Consider the following 13,027-nt stretch of genomic DNA (forward strand, 5'->3'; position numbering starts at 1 on the left):
ATATGGAATCAGCAGAATTAAGGTTATGAGAAATTTTGGAGGCAACAATTTCTAGTAGTTTGGGTTATTATTTAGTCAGCATAAACACTAAATTGTCTTTAATAAATAAATTTTATTAATTTATATATATAAATTTTGAAAAATATAGATGTAAACTGTATTGATTGATATGTGTAAAATTATGATAAATATAGGTACAAATTATTACTAATCAAATACTAACAAAAAAGTAATAATATTTGCTAGTTATATAGCATTACTCTTAAAGTTATATAGTACTAACCGGCAAGCTTTTAATATTCAACTCTTTGCTAATTATACTCTCTCAACTTGATCTAATTCTAATAATTTGGACAAGTTGTGTTCGTCCTTTAGAAAAGCTAGAAGTAGAAAATGCAAGAGATGCGTGCAACAAAGAGCTTATTGGTGATTAATATTTCGATGCAACTCTTTTTGTTAATTTGTGGTTGTAACAAACGTTAGATACACAAAACAAGACAAAGAGGTTCAAGACAAAGAAATTAGAAATTAAGGCTTCTGAATTAAATCAACAAATTGAATAATGAAATAACGTATGAATATAATCAAGCAAAACAAACTCCAAAAAAGAATAATACATTCTTATGAGGCACCCGCTAGATCTACATAATACATATTATATAGGAGAAATTGCAATTTACTCATCTGAACTTAGGCTTATATATAAATATATATTATCTTTTAAATTTTTAAATGTGCAATTTGACTCTTAAAAAAAGTTTTCCTGATAAATTTTCTTCAAGACACAATTGCAAATAAGTTAAAATTTAAAAAGTTAAATTGCAATTTACCCTATTATATATATAAAGTCATTCTAGTATGAGTATATTATAGGATTACAGTGACTATAATATTTTGAAAAGTGCTATTAAAATTAAAGTAATATTTTTTTATTATTAAACAACGTTTTTTAAAAAATGTTTTAAAAGATATAAAAAAATATATAACTTTAATTTTAACAACAATTATATAATCACTATAACTACTATAATATAGTCACACTAAAATTCACCACATCTATATATATACTCCCTTAATTTTTGTCTATTTGTCACCAGGCCACCACTCTTTAATATATTTTTGAATCAATGTATATGAATATTAAACACTAATTCAAAAGAATATACCAAAAAATAAGAGTGACACAATAAAAACGAAAAGAAGGGAGTAGAGTATAGTAGTGATGTTTGAAATTGTTGGGTGTTTAAATTAAATTAAATTAAAGGGGAAGGTGGTGATGAGAAGAGAAAGGGGAATAAGAGGCAGACATAACAAAAGATGGTTCATTGCTATGAGTAGGTGTAGGTGTTCTTGAAGGTGGCAAGCCATGGTGGTGACTATACCCTCTTTGACCACTCCTCCTTGGTCCTTTCTCAGCCCATTTCAGTTCAGTTTGCTTCAATGTGCTTGGATACCTCCAACTGCAGCACCCTAACATCCCTGCCCTTTCTATGTACCTGTATGTCTTGTGTGTTATCAACTAATAATCATATTTTGTTTGTAACCTAAAATTAAAGGGTAAATGATGTCTCATGCTTAAAAACTATTTAGAGCTGATATCGTTAAGAGATGTGAGACTTTTTAATATATTAATATGGTATCAATGAATATATGGAGAGCTATTTAGATAAAGATGCTTAAAATATTTTTTTTTAAAAGATGTTTTTTAATAATTGAAATTTAATACATATAATCGATTAAATTATATTATTTTTTATCAAAATTAGATAAATTGATTTGGCCGAAAAATTGATAAAATAAATATTGAACCGATCTAAATTAATATTCTTTTTTATAAAAAATTACTATAATACTCCTATTATAAAAAATAACTAAAATACTCTTTTATATATATATATATATTTTAAAAATCCTAAACTAGGATTCTCAAAAAATATATAATAATAATAATAATAATAATAATATTTTAATTATTTTTTATAATAAAAATATTATAATTATTTTTAATAAAAAAATATTAATTTAGACCAATTCAAAATATGATTTATTAAATTTTTAATCAAATTAATTTATTTGATCTAATTTTGATAAAAAATTAAAATGATTTAATCAATTATATTAATTAAATTTTAATTATTAAAAAATATATTTTATATATATATATGATTCAATTATGTTAGATTACTGGTAAATATTCACATTCTGCATTATTATTTTTGAGCATGAAAAAAAGTGTATTATAAATCTTAATTATATCTTTAAAAAATATAACTTTTAAATAGTTTATAAGTGCGAAACAATCTTCACTTTTTGAATTAATTTTTAGAATTGAACTAGGCTTATTTAATTATTTAGTCTCAATTCTAATAAGACAGAAAATCAAAGTAAGAAAAAAAAATGTTAAGTTTTGTTTTGAAATAAATTTTTTTTATTAATTTCTATATGTGCTTCTTCTATCTCCAATAAAATAGGGCCTCTCAGTAACTTGTTATTATGTCTGTCTACAAAACAAACTCTAAAGGTATGAAATAATTAATGATATCATGATGAGTATAGAAAACCAGGAGAATACTCATTTGTGGTATGAAAGAAGTTTAGAGCACAGTTTCAATGAAAACAAAAGTGACAAGTGAAATATTATTATTTTTAAATTAATCAAACTATTTTAAATGTTAACTAACATGTAATTCTCTCAAATTTATGTATATAAAATAATGTTATTTTACTTCATCTGAAAACCTACTTAAGATGTTTTTGGGAATATATAGCTTTACATAAAAAAAAAAAAAAAAAATTGCATCATCCCTCGTTGTTTTACTAAAATAATGCTACCTGCAGAGTCAAATGTCTAGTCATATTGTTGTTGTTCTGGATAAACTTGATTATATTTTGGATTAGACATATGATTTCTTGGTTGTTTATTTATATAATAGAATTGATGATTCTTATGTTGAAAAGGGACTAAATAGAAAAACCCAAATGCCGGCATATAATGTAGAAAACTAATCATTATAACCAAAGCGGTTTGTTTAATTAGTTATACTTGGCGCGTTATATGTATTGGATGAGTTGTTTATCAAAGCTTAATATTCTAAGAAAGTTTTTAAATATACTCGGTACAATAATTTTAACGGTTGATTTTAATTAATATATATTATATATATTTTTTATAATTAAAATTAATCGTTAAAATTATTAGAATATTGATATATCTAATATATTTGATAGAATAAATATTATTTTTTATTTTTAATAATTATTTGTTTAGAAAACATATAAAATGCTCCTTTACAATTTTAAAATTTTTTAATTGACCTCTAACTATTTAGATAACTAGTTTAGTCTAAATAGTTCTTATTACTGACTTAAACAATTTTTGATACTATTTACAAAACTTGCTTAAATTTATTACTTAAATAATTGTGAATTAATTAAAAAAATTTAAATTATAAAAAAATATTTTATCTTTTGGACAAATCATCAAAGACAAAAAAACATTTACTCTAATTTATACCTATATATATAGTTGAATTTGTTCTCTTAAGCTACAAAATTTATAAGTTTTTTCTGATCACTAAATTATAATTAGTTTTGTATTTATTATATTATATCATATTTGAAAAAGTTTCGATTCATACTTTCTGGTACACTAGTTTTTAACAAAGATTCTAGTTATATTTTTATTTAAAATATTAAATAATATTCAGAGATATAATTATTTATATTTTTTATTAATTTAAATTTTTGAAATAAATAATTCCATTACCGATAAGAGAGATAATTAAAATTTACCTTTGACTAAATCTTAATCCAAGACATTCGATACACTTTCTTCCTTCAGTCATCTCTCCCATCCCAATTTCAACACATTGCCTACAGTAAACTCTGCCACATACCTGCATGCCCCCAGAAAAACGTTATTTCTTAACTAAAATAATAAATTCTTTAATTAAATCCCCTTCTTAATACATACATAGATAAGAATTACAAAAGTTTGATCTGTATCATGCTAATATTTATTCAAAAGTATCAAAGAATCCATATTAAAAAGTGATAGAGATATAATCATATATATCTCTTTTGATCAATTTAAATTAAGTAAATTTTTAAAACAAGCGATTTTAATATAATAATTATTTAAATGTGAATCATGTATTACTATAAAATAATTAATTTTATTATTACATCTACATATTTTATAATAAATATTATTTTGACTTAGTATTTTTTTAATAGCCAAATATAAAATTTTTTTATTTTGATAATTAAAAATAATTTGAATACATAATTAACTATTAACAATTGTATTTTTACGAGGGTATTAAGTCTGAGTTTAAAAGGGAGATAGAGATTAAAAGATTGAAATTGAGAGACGATACTGAAAGATACAAACAAAATTAAATCTTTGTATTTTATTTGGATTGAATTATGTTTAGTATTATATTTATAGTTGTGCTAGGAACCAACATATTTTATAATTTGTAGTCATTAATTAACCATCATTAATATTTTTAATGGTGAGAGATTACATCTAATGGTATGAGATTATACGCTTTGTTTATATAGTTAAATGCTAGCTAGATTTTAATGAAAATTTTGACTTTTGAGACTTTTTTTTATTTAATTTAAAATAAATATGGAGATTGAAAAATAAATTTAAATTTTAAAAGGTTAAATAAAAATATTTTTTAGAAAAATGTTATTAAAGTTTCAGTCTCTGATCCGTCTCCAAAAATTTCAATCCCCTGTATCTCTATTTTCTAAATATATTAAAGAGACTAAAATTTTGAATTCCAAAATTAAAAATTATAATTCTATTATTTGACTATCAAATATAATACTAAATCTCAATTTCTAATCTCAATCCTAATATTTAAAAACAAAAGAATATTTGGTGCATGAATAGTGTCTCTCACAAATAATGAATATCAATTTGTAAATGTGAAGAGTGAGAGAGAGAGATATATACCAAGCATCTAGTCCTTAGCATGTAGATATAATTACTACAAACAGTGCAAATCTTGGAGTGAGGAATCCCGGGTCTCCTCCTTCCACCACCACCTTTTCCCGAACCACTAACACCACTCATCATCATGCTATCATACCCCATGCTATAATCACTTGCATGGCTAAACTGATTATGATTATGATGGTGATGATGATGACCATTATTCTTATGCACTACTCTATGATCACCAACTTCAATATCATGATGCTGATGATGTCCAAAATGACCCCATGAAGATGAATCATCATCACCATGATGATGATGATTGTTGTTGTTGGTGGCTTGCAACCCTTTGCTGAAATCAAGGCTAGGTAATTTGGACATAGGAGGAGAAGAATTAGGTGAAACAAAAGGGTTAGTAGTAGTAGGGGTAATTATGGAATTTGATCTCTTTTCTGGTGATACACTATTATTATGATGAACATTGGCTAAGTCTTGAAATGTGAGGTTAACAGATTCATCTGGGATTCCTTGATACAATTCTTCAAGTTCCATAATTCTTGGCCTTGTTGATGATGATCCATGATTATGCATAACCTTCTTCATTTTTTGATCATCACCCATTTGGAGTGTTTTTTATTTATATAAGGAAAATTGTTGAGATTATTATTGACTATGGGGTTTATGCTTATATATTATGGTTGCATATGACAATGATATATTAACATAGAGATATATGTAGCAGGCCATGCTTTGTTTTGTTCATTTGGATACAGAGACAAATCATGTGGTGACAAAGTTTACAAGGCCGGTTGGAAAATTAATAACAAGATATAATTTAAATTTGTCTGTGAATTAAGGAACATAAATCACTATTTTAGTTTTGTCAGACTATATATATAATATATAGCACAATGGTTGCTCTATAATTATCATTTCTGGTCAAGGAATAATGATGTTTCAAACTGAAAAATTTTCCGACTATTTTAGTGTCAACAACATAACTTATTATCCAAGGAAAAAATTGATGCAGAACTAAATTATTATTATTTTTTTTCACATATAGACATTTAATTATGTATTCTGAAATTACAAAAAATATTTGACTTACTTATTATTTCAAAAGCATACATTTTATTAAATAATTGTATAAAACTTTCTTATATGATTAATATAAGAACCAATTAAGTGCTGCTATGAATTTATTTATTTATTATTATTATTTATTTTTGGTAGATAGAAATCGGAATTTTAAGCTATAGATCTTCCCTTTTTTTTTTCTGATAAACTTATATGTAGTTGTTTATTTTTGCTTGGTAGATGCCAACCTTATACACCAGAAGAATCTTGGAGCCCCCTAAATAATGCAGACAACAGAAGATTCAGAATATCCTGTAGGCTGTAACCTATACGCGAAAGTTTTATCAAATCCATTGATGATTGATTGAAATATTCAAGACATGTAACATTATTTTATGTTAATATAGACAACCATATGCATGCATGCATCAATTGTGGATGTATCGTTAATACTATTGCAGATATATTAACGCGGTTTCTCAAAAGAAAAAGGGTACGAAATTAACTATAATTCAATAATTTTTTTTATTTTTTAATTTTAAAATGTAAAAAATTAAAATAGTAAATTTTTTTTAATAGACCTGTTTTTCAATTAATTGATTCCAATTGGCTACCCTACTAATTAGTTTCCTAGTGGGATCATTCTCAAAATTATTGTAAGACTTTAATTTTAACTAAAGTATTGGTTAGGAATATAATTATTTATATTTTTTATCGATAAAATGTTAAAATTTTACAATTAAAAAATTTAGAATTTAATTTTTTATAATTAAAAAAAATTAACATTAACCAAGAAAAATATTAAGAAAAACTTATATATAAAAAATTATGCAAACCCAATCTCATTGAGATCAAAGAGAATATGGTTAAAAATAAAAAGACAAATGCTTTAATTTGGATTAAAGTGTGTACAGGTGTACTAATATGAATAATGAGCATCTAGCAACTCATCAAATGACAATGTACGAACAATGGCCTTTGTTGCTCTTCTTTTTTTTTTTTTTCATTCTTTCCTTACTCATTTCAAAATATTTTTTGAAACTCTTGAAAAAGTAGTCTACGAATTGAAATGATTTGGATTTCTTTTTTTTTTAATTCGTATAATGTCTCATTATTTTGAATTTTTTATACACATGTAATTAGGGTTTTAGAAGGAGTATATGTATCTCTTTCAACAAGCATGGTAACGTTATTTAGGCCACTTACATAAACAGATAATTTATGAATTAATTTTTTTTTAATGAAGGAGCTCAATATTCACAGATAATTTATGAATTAATTTTTTTTTTTAACGAAGGAGCTCAATACTCACGTAGAACAAAAAAAGACAAGACAACAAAAAAAGAAAAATAATTTCGATGCCATTAACAACAGGAATTATTTACCACACCACTCTGCAGCACATGAAAAAGTTTGAGCCACACATTCTACTGCTCCTGTTGTCTTGCTCTGAAATATGGCATCATTCCGTCGTAACCAAATGTTCCATATAACTGAGAAGAACCCAACTAGCCAAAACTTGTGCTTCTCTTTTCTCATCGGCATTGATCTCCAACTCTCAAAGTGTTCTTTCAAAGTACCGGGGGCAGTCCACACCTGTCCAAATTCCGAGATCCATGTACACTATACCTGCCAAGAGTACTCACAAGTAACAAATAAGTGTTGAATATTTTCAACATCTTTCTTGCACAATACGCACATATTATCATTCTGTGGTAAGATTCCCACCAACCTATTTAGCCAATCCTTTGTATTGACCTGGCCTACCAAAATAAACCAAGTGAACAACTCGACTCGAGGTGGAACTAGACCTTTCCAAATTTTTTGTGTGAATCTAAATCTCAGAAGCTCCTCATCCAAAGTATCTTCCTGCAGAACCTGCACAAATGAGTTAGTCGAATAAACGCCTTCTTTGTCAAATTTCCACACCACTCTATCTTGCACTTCTGCTATCAATTTAACAGATTGCAAGACATGGAGCATCTGGTCTAAGGTGTCTATCTCCTATTCACGTAGTTCCCTCCTCGATTGGAAGTGCCACACCCACTCAATCCCATCCCAAAATCCACAATCCCCAATTACTGATCTTTTTTTGTTTGAAATCAAGAAGAGTCTCGGAAAGGAGTCTTTCAACTTTTCCACTTGGAGCCATGTATCCTCCCAAAATTTGGTAGATCTACCATCCCCTAGTTCCATAGCAAGGCCACCAATCATCTTCTTCCTTACATGTTGATCCTTTATGTGCACCTGACATATGTCTCTCCACGGGCCTCCTCTTTTTGGTAGTTTCTGAGTTGACAGCAAATGATTTGGGTTTAAACTATTACAGGAGCATATAATCTTCTTCCATAGGGGACAGTCCTCCTTTGAGAAGCGCCACCACCATTTAAACAGTAAAGCCGCATTACGAATTACCGCATCACCCACCTCCAACCCTCCTAACTTCTTAGGTGCCTGGATCATCTCCCACTTCACAAGAGCCATTCCAGGTCGTCCATCCTCCTTTCCCCAGAAGAACCTCCTCTGTAGAGAGATGATTCTTCGAGCAACTGCATTTGGCATCTTGTACATACTCAAGTAGTAAACAGGCAGGCTATTGATTACTAACTTAATGAGTATCAGCTTTCCAGCCTTACTTAAAACCTTTGCTTTCCACAAGCTGAGTTTCTCTTCCACCTTGTCTAGAACCGGCTTCCAAGTTTTTACCAACCGCGGATTCGCTCTCAGACTAATACCAAGATACCTCACCGGTAGGGCCTCCTCCTGACAACCCAGTAGCTGACACATTCGTCTTACCCACTCCTGGCTACAGTTCACTGGTATCAAGTTGGATTTCTCAAAGTTAATGCTCAAACCAGACATCATTTCAAAGTACCTCAATAGCCTCTGATAGTTCCTCACTATCTCCTCCTCCGGCGGACAGAATAATATAGTGTCATCAGCGAATTGTAAGTGTGATAACTCTATATTATCTCTGTCAACTAAGAGTGGAGATATTCGACCGTTCCTAACCGCCTCCCCAATCATTCTGTTAAGCACATCCACCACCAGAACAAACAAAAATGGTGATAATGGGTCGCCTTGACGGAGCCCCCTCTCCATCTTAAAAGGTTTCGATGGTGACGCATTTACCAAAATCGAGATTGATGCCGATGTAATACACTCCCTGATCCATGCCCTCCAAGTTCGACCGAAGCTCATCTTCTCTAGCACAATATCCACAAAGCACCATTTCACTCTATCATAAGCTTTTTGGAAGTCCAGTTTGATAATCGCTGATGCCTTCTTCTTCAGTTTCAACCATTGTACAATTTCACATGCAATTAAAGCTCCATCATGTATCTTCCTCCCCTTCACAAAGGTACTTTGCGATTCCCCGACTAAACCTGGCATTACACTTCTCATCCTTCATGTCAACAATTTTGATATAACTTTATAGACGCACCCAACCATACTGATAGGTCTGAGATCTTTTATCTCCTTTGTCCCAACGAACTTCGGAGCCAATGCCACCCATGTGACGTTAGAGTCTGATGGTAATCTCGCTGTCTCAAAAAAGCCCATTACAGCAGCTGTGAATTTCGCTCCAATCTCAGCCCAGCACTTTTTTATGAAGTTCATGTTGTAGCCGTCACTCCCTGGAGCCTTAGAAGATTCACAATCCCAAACAACCTCTTTCACTTCCTCTATTGATGGTAACACCTCTAAGACTTCATCTTCCTCCCTCTCTAGCCGATTAACTAATCCATTCCTAAAGCTCACACTTGGAGAAGCTTCTTGGTGGTATAGATGTTTATAAAAGCATCGAATCGCAACTTTGATCCTTGCTTGATTCCTCACTAGCCTCCCATGAATCACCAAAGACTTTATTATGTTATTTCTTCTTCTCGCCGAAGCAATATTATGGAAGTATCTTGTGTTTCTATCAATCTCATTAGCATGCCGAGATCTAGACATTTGCTTCCAATGAACATCCTGTCTCACATACCACTTCTCACAGCACCTCACTAACGCCCTTCTCCTTGCCTCCATTGTACCATCATGTCGTCCACTACTTACCATATCATCCACCTTTTTTAATTCTTCCTCAAACATCCTTATCCTCTCCGATACGTCTCCAAAATGCTACTTATGCCATCTACGCAGTGGTACAGATAGTGCTTTTATCTTTTCTAAGAACTGTACATCACCCAATTCCCTCCATTCCTCCTTCACCATTCTCAAAAATCCGTCATGCGTAAACTACGAGTCCAAGCGACGGAACGGTCTTGGACCGTCAAATCTTCTGTTGTCTTCCATAATCACAGAGCAGTGATCCGATAATTCTGGGTACACATCAAGCCACCCCAAAGAAACTAAGCTCCTATCAATACGACTACACGACTGTCCCCTAAACCATGTGTACTTTCGATCATTTAGCGCTAAATCGATCAATTCCATGTCATTTACCCATGCTCTAAAATCTTCCGTAGACGCTGATAATCTAGTCACTCCTTTACGTTCTTCCAGGTGCAAGATGTCATTAAAATCCCCCAAATAACAGAACGGCACCTGACACAACCCTGCAATGTAACTCAATTCTTCCCACACTGAGACCTTCTCCGCTCTCTCATGCGGTCCATACACCAGACAAATAGTATAGTAAAAATTATCTTTTACCACAACCCCTTCTACACACAGTCATCTATCCCCTTTATACCAATTAGCCAACTTAAACACGGCTTCGTCCCATATTAACAACAAGTCAACAACCCTTCAAAATCTTTGATCGAACTTACAAACTCCCAACAAGCTCTGTCACTTCCCCAGATAAGAACTACATCCATTTTAGTCACTATCTCTTCCTTTGTTTCTATCAAACCCATCATTTTCAACTTAAACTTATTTTTAAAGTTCTTTAGCATATTAACTTTTCCAACACCTCCCAACCCCCTAATATTCCAGGAACTGAAAATCATTTCATAAAATTATTACACACCTATTTTTGATTTTTTAGCCGACTCCGTCAAACTTTTTCTTTTTGCTTTGCTTGTCTCCTCTTCAGAGCAATAGCTTCATTCTGCTCCTACAATATAGCCATAATATCTTACTCATTACTGCACTGAGCACCTGACTCAACATCTAGTTTTCAAGCCTTTTTGTTCTCCGCCATTTACTCATCCCAACTCAGCCTTTGGTTGTCACTGTGAAGTTCATGGGCACCATCTGCGCTAGCTCCCATCTCTGAACCTGATTCTGTACTGTTGTCGTGGTCTCCATCTGGTCCTCTGCCGTTATTCGGAACCCAGCCATCCATCACAATTTCTCCCTCCTCCTGTTCCAAATCTGTATCACCTTGTAATCGCTGGTCTTCCTCTGGTCTGTTACCACTTCTACTTATGTTGTTCAAATTACCACTGCCCGCTGCTCCTACAACCTGCAGCTTAGTCTTCTGCCATTGACCTTCGATGGGTTCTTCATTTATGTCCGTAACATGCCTCAACTGCCAACCCTCTCCTTTTGCGTTCAATGCTCCCCCAACCGTGCTCTTCTTGTCGGCATTCCCTTCAACCGTCGCCTCCGGTACAGACTCGACTAGCGTGAGTCGATGTCGACGACCTTCGTCCCTCCCAAGTTGCGGCCCGGCTCCAGCGCCATTCATACTTCCAGGTTCTGCACCCGTCACAGCCACCATCAGCGTCGGGTTTCGTTGCTCGGTCATTGTGGCAGCCGAAACTCCCGCCACCGACGTAGGAATTCCACGTCCTACCTCTCTTTCCTGCCGCGTCCCAGCCTCCAATTTCCTCAACCCTGGAAGCGCCATATGTGGAGTATCGTGGAGCAGGGTTTGCTTCTCAACCTGGGTCAAAGTAGTGACCGGGTCAGATCCTACCCGGTTGGCCTTGGAGGCTCTAATCCAATGGGCCCTCTCCTGTCCCCATTCTCTATTTTCCTTAATACCGTTATTGGGCCTATTAGTCCTTAGCCCAACTCTATCATTTGTAATATCACAAATTTGAGTTACATAACGTCCTTCATAAACACGAGATACTATTTCTTCCAAATCTATCTCGTTGTTAATTGCAAAAGATCCCTTAGAATCCTCCCTCTCCTTTAATGCCGCATAATTTGCTCCCCTGTAATTAGTATTTGAATTCGTATAATTCCATTCATTCAAAATTATATAGGAATTTACCAATCTATCCTTTTCTTGTTCATCGTTCCTATGGTTCACCGCCATCAACCCTGCCGCCTGATCCCAAACAACCACTCGCCGTTCGTCGCGCTTTTTCAAATTGCCACCAAGATCTTCATGCTGCACCATTTTTCCACTTATTCTACGCCTTTCTTTTGTCTCCTCCTGATTCTTTGCGAAGCATTCTTCTCGGTATACTTCTCCCCCCACTTCTCTTACAAGCACGTCGAACCCACTTACACCTATGGTAACGTGTACCCACTCATTGATCATATCAAAGACACACGTATCAATCAGAACTCGACCCACACTGAACGAATTATATGATTCCGTCAGTTTATCACATTCCACCACCTCTCCCCATTGCTCCCCAATTATGCGAAAAGTATCCCTTGACCATGCATGCAACGGAACGCCATAACAATCCAACCAAATTCGTCTATATTCACTTCTCTCAGTCTCGTCCCATCTCCACACCTTATAAAACAGATTTAATAAATCATTCATTCTAAAGGTATAGGCTTCTTCAGCACTAAGCACCTTGTTGAACGTTATCATTGCTTTATATGCTCCCAGTTTCCTTACTTGTGTTACCTCTGGCTAGTCCCTATGAATCTTTTGCTGCAGTGATTTAAAATTGATCGCCAGCTTTGTACCTCCGACGATACTTCTCTGCAACCAGACGACATTCTCATTAGCTATCGGTACTTCTACCTTTTTTATCCATCCATTATAATTTGGGTCTTTGATGGGTGCATCCGACTCCTGCCTTACTAATTTCTCATCCGATACTCTCACACTTCTTGTCTGTGGCTTGTTTTCTC

The 13,027-nt window shown here is 32.5% G+C and overlaps 1 protein-coding gene across 1 annotated transcript; it reads right to left on the reverse strand.

Moving 5' to 3' along the window:
- Positions 1-1,040: 1,040 nt before the first annotated feature.
- LOC112797466 (uncharacterized) lies at positions 1,041-5,611 on the reverse strand. Its single transcript, XM_025840459.3, has 3 exons — positions 4,970-5,611; positions 3,793-3,896; positions 1,041-1,496 (listed from the first exon to the last, which is right to left on the reverse strand). Exons 1-3 carry the CDS (start codon positions 5,570-5,572, stop codon positions 1,259-1,261), a joined length of 945 nt encoding a protein of 314 aa, XP_025696244.2. The 5' UTR covers positions 5,573-5,611; the 3' UTR covers positions 1,041-1,258.
- Positions 5,612-13,027: the final 7,416 nt, after the last annotated feature.

This window comes from Arachis hypogaea, chromosome 1 (assembly GCF_003086295.3).
Source record: "Arachis hypogaea cultivar Tifrunner chromosome 1, arahy.Tifrunner.gnm2.J5K5, whole genome shotgun sequence".
NCBI lineage: Eukaryota > Viridiplantae > Streptophyta > Magnoliopsida > Fabales > Fabaceae > Arachis > Arachis hypogaea.